Genomic DNA, 11,024 nt, shown 5'->3' with positions numbered 1-11,024 from the left:
TAGGATAGTGAAGAAGGCGTTTGGTATGCTTTCCTTTACTGGTCAGAGTATTGAGTACAGGAGTTGGGAGGTCATGTTGCGGCTGTACAGTACATTGTTTTGGCCGCTGTTGGAATATTGCGTGCAATTCTGGTCTCCTTCCTATCGGAAAGATGTTGTGAAACTTGAAAGCGTTCAGAAAAGATTTACAAGGATGTTGCCAGGGTTGGAGAATCTGAGCTACAGGGAGAGGCTGAACAGGCTGAGGCTGTTTTCCCTGGATCTTCAGAGGCTGAGGGGCGACCTTATAGAGGTTTACAAAATTATGAGGGGCATAGATAGGATAAATAGACAAAGTCTTTTCCCCGAGGTCGGGGAGTCCAGAAGTGGAGGGCATAGGTTTAGGGTGAGAGGGGAAAGATATGAGACCTAAAGGGTAACTTTTTCACGCATAGGTGGTACGTGTATGGAATGAGCTGCCAGAGGATGTGGTGGAGGCTGGTACAATTGCAACATTTAAGAGGCATTTGGATGGGTATATGAGTAGGAAGGGTTTGGAGGGATATGGGCCAGGTGCTGGCAGGTGGGACTAGATTGGGTGGGATATCTGGTCGGCATGGACGGGTTGGACCGAAGGGTGTGTTTCCATGCTGTACATCTCTATGACTCTATGACTCTATCAGTGTTTACTGTGGAGATGGGTATGGAAGAAAGACAACATGGGAAGTAAATAACAACATCTTGGAAAATGTCCATATTACAGAAAAGGTGTGCTGGATGTCTTAAAACAATAAAGATGGATAAATCCCTGGGGCCTGATCAGGTAAACCCTCAAACTCTGTGGGAAGCTAGGGAAGTGATTGCTAGGCCCCTTGCTGAGATATTTGTATCATTGATAGCCACAGGTGAGGTCCCAGAAGACTGGAAATCTAATGTGGTGCTACTATTTAAGAAAGGTGGTAAGGAAAAGCCAGGGAACTATAGACCAGTGAGCCTAACATTGTTGGTAGGCAAGTTCTTGGGAGGAAACCTGAGAGAAGGATTTACATGTATTTGAAAGGCAAGGACTGATTAAAGATAGTCAACATGGCTTTGTGCGTGGGAAATCATGTCTCACAAACTTGATTGAGTGTTTTTGAAAAAGTAACGAAGAGGATTGATGAGGGCAGAGCAGTGGATGTGGTCTGTATGGACTTTAGTAAGGCATTTAACAAGATTTCTCATGGTAGACTGGTGGCAAGGTTATGTCACACGGAATAGAAGGAGAATTAGCTATTTGGATACAGAACTGGCTCAAAGGTAGAAGATAGAGGGTGGTAGTGGAGAGTTGCTTTTCAAAGTGGAGGCCTGTGACCAGCAGTGTACCACAAGGATTAATGCTGGGTAGACTGCTTTTCATCATTTATATAAATGACTTGGATGTGAACATAGGAGGTATGGTTAGTAATTTTGCAGATGACACCAAAATTGGAGGTGGACAGCGGAGGTTACCTCAGAGTACAACGGGATCTTTATCAAATGGACCAATGCGCTGAGGAGTGGCAGATGGAGTTTAATTTAGATAAATGCGAGGTACTGCACTTTGGAAAAGCAAATCAAGGAACGACTTATACACTTAATGGTAAGGTCCTGGGGAATGTTGCTGAACAAAAAGACCTTAGAGCGCAGGTTCATAGTTCCATGAAAGTGGTGTTGCAGGCAGAATGTGTTTGGTATGCTTTCCTTTATTGTTCAGTCCATCGAGTATAGGAGTTGGGAAGTCACGTTGCAGATGTACAAGACATTGGTTAGGTCACTATTGGACTAGTGCGTTCAATTCTGGTCCCCCTGATATAGGAAGGATGTTGTGAAACTCCCAACTCAGATCTGTATATTTGTAAAAACTACAATAGTAACTCGCTTAGCAGCTATTTTTAAAAGACTTAAGCCTACTACCCATAAAAGCAAGCTGCTGCAATGAAGATGTCAATAGCATTACTGTGATTCTGTTCGCCGAGCTGGAAATTTGTGTTGCAGACATTTCGTCCCCTGCCGAGGTGACATCCTCAGTGCTTGGGAGCCTCCTGTGAAGCGCTTCTGTGATGTTTCCTCCGGCATTTATAGTGATTTGTACCTGCCGCTTCCGGTTGTCAGTTCCAGCTGTCCGCTGCAGTGGCCGGTATATTGGGTCCAGGTTGATGTGCTTATTGATTGAATCTGTGGATGAGTGCCATGCCTCTAGGAAGCGGCAGTTACAAATCACTATAAATGCCGGAGGAAACATCACAGAAGCGCTTCACAGGAGGCTCCCAAATACTGAGGATGTCACCTAGACAGAGGACGAAACGTCGGCAACACAAATTCCCAGCTCGGTGAACAGAACCACAACAACTTTTACTTATGGATGTAGGTTTGTTCGCTGAGCTGGAAGGCTCATTTTCAGATGTTTCGTCAACATACTAGGTAACATCTCAGTGAGCCTCTGGACAAAGGTCTGTTGATGTTTCCTGCTTTCTATTTATGTGTTTGGGTTTCTTTGGGTTGGTGATGTCATTTACTATGGTGATGACATCACCACAGGAAATGACATCACCAACCCAAAGAAACCCAAACACAAATAGAAAGCAGGAAATATCAGCAGACCTTTGTCCAGACTGAGATGTTACCTAGTATGGTGACGAAACATCTGAAAATGAACCTTCTAGCTCAGCGAGCAAAACTACATCCTAAGCTACATATCTTCTCTAAACTCGCTAACGTTTACTTATTTTTATGAAAAAGATGGTAGTAAACTCCAATCAGTTGTATAACTCACCCATTTATGGAATGTAACAGCTCCGTATATTCAGCCTCTGTTAGTTTCGTGCTTTAGGAAATTTAAAAAAAAGTATTTAATTCTACACTGATTTTCTTGTGCAAAAGCTCGGTACATGGAATTGAAATTTGATATGAAACGCTTATGTCAGAGTTACATCCATTCTAACATATAGGTCAAATTTTAGACGAGTTAGCAACTGGAAGATACCTGCTCAAAAGCCTTGGATGTAGGCAATCAATGAGAGACTTAAACCAAAAGCTGCTGTCTCAGAAATTCTACAACCTGTAACGGAGTTGCTGCAGCCTTACCTTTGCCTTTAGAAAACAGATGTGGTATCTGCATGAGTTGTCAATCCAGAAAGTTATTGAGTTCAGAAACGTCGAATGATAAAATTCATGAAACATCAGTTTTGACAGTAACAATTCAAAATAAATTTCCTCAATTGTGTGACTGAGATCAGTTTGTGAAAATTGCTAGCAGGAAAATATTTCTGTCTTGGATTTCTTATCATGTGACTTACTCTGGACATTCACACATACATATTATAGGCAGAAGAAAAGCAGCAGGAAATGAAACTGATAGAGGTACACAAGTTAAAGGAGAAAATCTTTTGTGACAATCAAAACATACCGCCACATTGGTGAGATCTCAGAATATCTGTTTGATAAGGCCTCAAAACATTTCTAGCATAAAGAAGGGAAAAATCAGGATTGTGTACAAAAGCCTCCATTTGCCTGTATGGTTGCAGCTCCAACACCATTTGCTAGGTAGAGATAAATAGATTCTTGGGTCCTGGGTTCAAATCCACACGGTGGAATATAACACAATATGAATCTGAATTAAGATTCTAATGAAGACTATGAAACCACTGTCACATGGGGGAGAATGCATCACATGTGAATGGAATAAGGTGTTGCAGGTAGAAGTAGCAGTGGAGGTTGTAAAGCATCCCAAACTGGAAGTGGATGCTGAGTGTTAAGGTCATAGATAATAAAAAAAACTTGTGGAGCAGCAGCAAAGGGAAATGTTAATGCTTCTGTCAGCATTTGCACAGGCACTCTTCGAGAGAAACTGGTGATATTCATCTTTACTGGGAGTGCCGTGATGTCTCAGACAACTCCACTGATGCCCAACATCAGGGAAAGAGAGGTCACCAGCATGGACAATCAGATATAGCTGGACATGAGTGTTTAAAAAAAATAGTGCGGTGCTGGAAAAGCACAGCAGGTCAGGCAGCATCTGAAGAGCAGGAGAGTTGATGTTTCAGACAAAAGCCCTTCATCAGGAATCTGCCCGAAATGTCAACTTTCCTGCTCCTCAGATCCTGCCTGAGCTGCTGTGCTTTTCCAGCACCACTCTCTCGACTCTAATCTCCAGAATCTGCAGGTCTCACATTCGCCTTAAAAAAAAATTGAATCAATCTATTCAGATAGGGTTTGACACATCTTCGGTGCAGGTAAAGCTCAAGCTACCATGGATACAAGAACGGGTCAGAGGCTAGGAGTACTGCAGCAAGTAACTCCCCTCCTGACATCCCAAAGCCTGTCCACCATCTACAAGGCACAAGTCAGGAGAGTGACAAAATACTCTCCACTTGCCTGGAGTGCAGCTCCAACCCCACACTCTCGACCTCTCTCACCAACAACATTGCAACACACTGGCTCAGGGCTGCACCACTCCCCAGTTCCACTTCATCCTTTGGCTCATTCGCCACACGAACAAGAAACTTTTTCTTTTCCTTTCAGGCATCAAGGCCCACAAGTTGCAACAACTCAGGGATACATATGGCCCTCTGGAATTTTCCTCCCCTCCCCTTCCCTCTGACTCCATCCCCTCTCCCAACCGTACCTCTTGTCAGGTATTCACATCTCTCCTGACCTTCTGCTGTCCAATGCTGAATGTTCTATACTCAGCAAAGGTCTCCGCTTTATCTCTCTGTGTTCACACCTTAATGAATTTCAGGCACGACATGACATCAAACTCTTCTGCCGTCGTCTTCGCCTCCGTGCACATTTCTATGGAGAAGGGTCCTCTCCCCATCCCACAGACCCCTTTGCCCAGCTCCAACACTCTCCCTCCACCTACACCCTACCCTCCTACTTTTACCTGCACTCCATCTGTTCACTGAGAATTGTCAACGTGACATTGGTCACCTCAATTTCTCTGCCTCTCTCACCCAATTCAATGTATTTTCCTTTAAACTGACTGCACTCTGTCTGCTTCAATCCAACCCTGACTTTGTTACTTAGCCTGATGATAAGAGTGGTGCTGTTGTTGTCTGGTGTATTGACCTCTACGTTGCAGAGGTTGAGTGCCAGCTGTCAGATACCTGCCCCTATCTCCCCCTGGTCCATAACCCCACCATGGACATCAGGCCACTGTATCAGCAACAGTCACTGACCTCATCTCATCAGGTGATCTCCCCCGACTCTGCCAAGCTGATAGTCCCCAAGTCCTGCATAGCTCGCTTCTACCTTCTTCCAAAAATCCAGAAACAGGATTGCCCGTGTAAACTCATTGTTTATACCTGCTCCTGCCCCACAGAACCCATCTCTTCCTACTTCGACTCGGTCTTTTCTCCCCTAGTCCAGTCCCTGCCCACATACATCACGACTCCCCTAGCGCTTTACACAAGTTTCAGAATTTCCCTCAGATTTGCAGGCTCCCTTTTTATGTCCATCTCCCCACCAGGACAGTCTCAGGGCTCTCTGCATCTTCCTGGAGCAACGGCCTGAACCATCCCCACCCACCACTACCGTCCTCACCCTCAATAACTTCTCTTTTAACTCCTCCCATCTTCTTCAGGTCAGATGGGTGGCCGTGGGTACCCACATGGGCCCCAGTGATGCTAGTCTCTTTGTGGGGTGGCCGTGGAACATTCCTTAGTCCAGTCCCACTCTGACCCTCACTCACAAATCTTTCTCCAGGTGTGCTGATAATATAATCGGTGCTACTTCTCTCTCTCATCTGGAATTGGAAAAGTACATAGATTTTTCTTCCAATTTCCACCCCACTCTCACTTTCATCTGGTTTATCTCTGACTCCTCCCTTCCTTCTTTTCCTCAATATCTGTTTCCATTTCTGGGACTAGACTAGCCACTAATATCCACTATAACCCCATCGACTCCCTACCTGAACTATACATCCTCGCACTTTGCTTTCTATAAAGACTCCAATCCATTAGCTCACTTCCTCCATCTCCATCACATATGTTCCAACGAGGCTAGCTTCAACAAGGGAGCCTCAGAAATTCCCCAGCACTGTTGCTGACAGGACCCTCAACTGGGACCCATCTCCCACTCTTTCACCCTCAACCCCTCTCTTCCCTCCTGCAACAGCGATAGGGTTGCCCTTGTCTTTACCTAAAATCTCACCAGCATCCACATCCAAAAGATCATTAGCCGCCATTTTCACCCCCTCCAGCGAGATGCAACCACCAGACACACATTCTCGTCCCCTCCCTTGTCTGCCTTCCGCAGGGACCGTTCTATCCAGGACACTCTGGTCCACTCTTCCTTCATTCCCAACACTGCCCCAGCTCCAGGGCACCTTACCATGCAACTTTTGAAAGTGTAACACCTGCTCATTTACCTCCTCCCTCCTCTGTATCCAAGGGCCCAAATATACCTTCCAGGTGAAACAGCACTTTACCTGCACTTCCCACAATTTAATATACTGCATTCGCTGCTCACTATGTGATCTCCTCTATGTTGAGGAAATGAAGTGTAGACTGGGTGATCGCTTCACAGAACACTTATGTCCTGTCTGCAAAAATGACCCTGAGCTTCCAGTTACCTGCCACATTAACACCCCACTCGGTTCCCTGGCCACTATCTCTGTCTCAGGCTTGCTGCAGGGCTCCAGTGAAGCTCAGCGTGAGCTGGAAGAACACCACCTCATTTTCCACTTGGGGACCCTGCAGGCCTCTGGACTCAATATTGAATTCAATAATTTTAGGGCCTGAACTCCCTGATGTCCTAGCCCCTACACACATACCAGGCCTTGTTATCACATAGTCTGCCATTACACACTATCTATTGTTATCCACTAACAGTCTCCATTAACAGCTATTCACCCTCCCAGCCAAATCGTCATCAACTCCTTTGTCTGTTCAACTGTTCTTCTCTCTCTTTGGGCTCTATCACTGCCTATCATTTAGTACTTACCCCCTCCCCACCCTATCTTCTGCATGTAAACTGACATTTTCCTAGCTATCATCATTCTAAGGAAGGGTCACCGGATCAGAAACCATAACTTTGATTTCTCTTCACAGATTCTGCCAGACCTGCTGAGCTTTTCCAGCAACTTCTGTTTTTGTTCCCAGAATAGGAGAAAGTGAGGAATGCAGATGCTGGAGATCAGTTTTGACATAAGCCCTTCATCAGGAAGGGCTTATGCCCGAAATGTCAATTCTCCTGCTCCTCGGATGCTGTCTGATCTGCTGTGCTTTTCCAGCACCACACTCTCGACCTTGTTCCCAGAATAGCCTGTTGTGGATCCAAGCAAAAGTCAAAATATTTGGGAGCTAGCAATGCGTAAAAAGACACATTGAATAAATGATTTCAGATTAAAAGATTCCCTAGGAAACAGTGACAACAACAAGGTAGAATTTAGCATTCAATTAGAGATTGGGAAATTTAGGTCAGAAACAACTGTGCTAAACCTAATAAGCGCAATTACATGGGCACATGGGTAGAGTTACTGGAATGGGCTAGGAAAGGAGCTTAACAGAAAAGATAGTTGATAAACAATGGCAGACAGTCAAAGAAATAGCTCATGATTCATAGCAACGATACGTCTCAGTGAGGAAGGAAGATTCCACTAAGAGGATAAACTAACCAAGGTTAATCTGGGAAATTAAGGACAGTATCAAACTGAAAGAAACATGCAATATTGTAAAGGGGAGGAGTGGTCAACCAGATGATTGGGAAAGCTTTAGAAGCCAACAAAAGATGGCCCAAAATAAAATGAATTATGGGATCAACTTAGCCAGTGACATAAACATGGACAGAAAGAGCTTCTTTAAAAATATAAGTAGTAAGAGAGGCAATTGGGAACATAGCCCCTTGAAAGAACAAGACTGGGGAAATAATAGGGTTTCAGGAAATGGCAGAAGACTTGAAGAAATACTATGCATCAATCTCCATGGGGACTGGAGAAGGGTCATCAATAACAATGACCACCGTGTCTCCACCTTGTGAGGAAAGGGGAGAACAAAGAAGAAAACGTTATTGATGAAGAATTCCAGTCCGTAAGTTCCAGCTTTGAGTGGCAAGGCCAGAGTTTAATGTAAAGGTAGTGGCCCCACTCTCAAGCTGAAATATCAGAGAAGAGTGCTTAAGGTTAAAGGGCAAGCAAGTGCCAAGCTGATTTTATGGTTATTGGGTCATCAGTAAAGGCCAGAGTTCTGCCCCTATATGAAGGGGAATGTGGTCTCTGAAAATTGGACACGGCTGAAATTGCAGCCTTTTTAAAAAATGTATTCACAGGATGTGGAATTCATTGGCTAGGACAGCATTTATTGCCCATCCCTAGCTGCCCAGAGGGCAGTTAGGAGTCAACCAAATTATTGGGGGTCTGGAGTCACACGTAGGCGAGACCAGGTATGGTTGGCTGTTTCCTTCCCTAAAGGACATTAGTCAAAACAAATGTGTTTTTCCAACAATGAACAATGGTTCCATGTTCATCATTGGATTCTTAATTCCAGAATTTTTACTGAATTCAAATTCCATCACCTGCCATGGTTGGATTCGAACCCAGGTCCCCAGAACATTACCTGGGTCATTGTCCACTGATAATATCAATAAGTTGTCATGGCCTCACATCGCTGATAACCATTGTTGGGTGGGGGAGGGGAAGAGGAGGATTTGGTAGGGGCAGTGTAGCAGGCCTGACTGAGGGGAATGGGAGAGGAGGCACAATGGTGCGAGCCTTAACTCTGCAGGAAGCCCACTGCAGGGGCTTGAGGGGAGGTTCCTTGTGGTCAGCCCAGTTCTGGTGATGGGCAAGTTGTAGGGAAATTCTGGTTGCAGAGTAAGTCTAACAGGAATTCTGACCCAGTGTTCCTACTGCAGGTAAACAGTTCTAATAAACCTCAATCACTTACAAAGAAATGAGTTCTGTGTTGGATAAAGTGTGAATCAGCACAGGTCCAAACCCACCTTATGGGTGCCACTCTTGCCCCAGCAGATTCTAGTATCTTCACATACGAAGCAGGAATATAGCTCTTGCCAAATGGAATAACATTATTTGATTCCTGAGCCAGCACACCTTAGCAAATAGTAACATAAAAAGGAAACATTTATATGTCATATTTTGTATAATAGGAATTCTGCACAGAATATTCATTACATGAATATGACCATTAGAAATCCCATTCATTGTACCACGAGGCTACCCCGCCTTTCTATCCTGCATGCCTGATCTGACGTTAATCTCAGCTCCATGTTCCTGCACATCCCAATAACCATTCATACCTTTGGTATTCATGAATCTATCTATCCCTGCCTCAAAATTGTTTAAGCATTCTGTATCCACTACCTTTTGAGAAAGGGAATTCTAAAGATTCACAAGCCTCACCCGAAAAATGTTTTAGTAATTTTAACAATGCAGAACAGAAAACGTACAATTCTTAATGCGTGACAAGTGGATCATGGATGCAGCTGACAAAATGAGTAAAAGGAAATTAATTTATTATTCTATTGCAAGCGGGCATCAGAGCCACCCCGCATTTGCCACGGGACTATGCCTACATCAGGAAATGATAAGAATTCATTTTTGTGTTTTAGACAGCAGTCGCAGCTTGAAACCCACAAAAACTCAGCAGCTGCCGGTCTGCCCACGTGACTGGGAGATAGGAGACAGAGGACAGATAGAATCCACATTAGACCATCATTACCCATGACTCATGGGCCAAAACTCCGGGATTAATTAAATATGGAAACCCATCTCCTAATCACATCAAGAGACTGACTGAAACACACACATACCCATCGATACAGAGCCATCCTGACACAAAGGACAGACATCCACCAGACAGGTACGGACAGACCAATACACACCAACACCCCAAGGGAACAAAGGGGGGTGCTAGCCCCTGCCCTCACAGAGAGAGACAAGCAGATAATACCCGGACCGGTTTTACATAAACCAATTAGCACCCTATTGTGCGTGCCCTGCAACTCTCCTGGGACGGCAGGAAACAGCCTATTCGCACACGTTACCGATTGTTGAACCGCACTCTGGGCTCGGACTGATCTCATTTCATTCGCGCTAACAATTGGGGACTTCGTCCTGGTTAACGACGGCTACTGGATCCCTGCGACGGCGCTGAGTGAGTATCTTTACTCTTTTACTTCTCGGATAGAAGTCTCCCAGTGCCCCGCAAGGGACTTCACTGCCGGCCGTTATCTGAACCGGTGAACAGAGTGAGTCCGGCAGTCGTGTAACGGTGGAGTACTCTTTAAAAGTGTGTGTGTGAGTGTGTGTGTGAGAGAGAGAGTGATCCTTCGCGGGTGGGCGATTGGGGTCGCGGAACATAGTAAAAGTGTGCATGATTACTATTATTGTCGTTTATTGTCAATGTGCTACTGTGACTGACGGACTATCTTTGGGCTGACGACTTTAGGTACGAGACCCCAACAGATTGACCCCCCTGTTTAAAAACCGACCAAACAAGCCTTCCTGGTTGACCTCTGCAGCGGGAGTTAGGGGACCCCATTGTACGTTGAGCCCGGTTTTAGTGCCTTCCTTGCGTACGCGGTAGAGGCTGTGAGGTCTACGCGCGCTACAAGAAGGGAAGTCCTCCAAACCAGCTCGAGACGCGGGGCCTTTGGGCCAACCGGCGGTTATACGCTCTGCCCATTGACCTCGCGGTCCCGAAGCATTGGCCTCTGTAGGATCAGGCGCGTTTAGGTCTGACTTCACGCAACCCCCTTGCACTCGGGCCCCTGGTTCACGCCCAGTATTTGTGGGGTACACACGGCCGCTGAACGTCAGGCGGTGAGAGAGACACTCACGGAAACCCGGGGTTGCGCGCTCGGGAATCGACACGTGCCCCGTCTGTAACTATCCCCCCCCTGCCCAGGTTGACCCGCGGGGCTAGGGTTCGACTTACAGGGAGTGGCTCCCCGACTGGGAGATTAATAAGCCAGTGCCAGCAACATTCCTTAGCACGCCTGCTAGCTTTACTTTAAAGTAGCTTCTGTTAAGTTACACCCGCTGCGCCCCTACCATGGGTGGGGGTGCG

General features: G+C 45.7%; 1 protein-coding gene across 2 annotated transcripts in view; it reads right to left on the bottom strand.

Annotated features, from left to right (window-relative positions):
• LOC122549454 (gamma-glutamyl hydrolase-like) overlaps nucleotides 1–11,024 on the bottom strand; it is a 50,541-nt gene that overhangs the window by 20,942 nt on the left and 18,575 nt on the right. For both annotated transcript variants that reach the window (XM_043689299.1, XM_043689298.1), the window contains exons 2-3: nucleotides 8,938–9,046; nucleotides 2,774–2,824 (exon numbers count right to left, since the gene is read on the bottom strand). In XM_043689299.1, coding sequence (XP_043545234.1) covers nucleotides 2,774–2,824; nucleotides 8,938–9,046 — 160 coding nt within the window. The remainder of the gene's footprint in view (nucleotides 1–2,773; nucleotides 2,825–8,937; nucleotides 9,047–11,024) is intronic.

The sequence above is a fragment of the Chiloscyllium plagiosum genome, chromosome 4, assembly GCF_004010195.1.
Source record: "Chiloscyllium plagiosum isolate BGI_BamShark_2017 chromosome 4, ASM401019v2, whole genome shotgun sequence".
NCBI classification, from domain to species: Eukaryota; Metazoa; Chordata; class Chondrichthyes; order Orectolobiformes; family Hemiscylliidae; genus Chiloscyllium; species Chiloscyllium plagiosum.
This window is presented reverse-complemented; position numbering and strand designations above follow the sequence as displayed.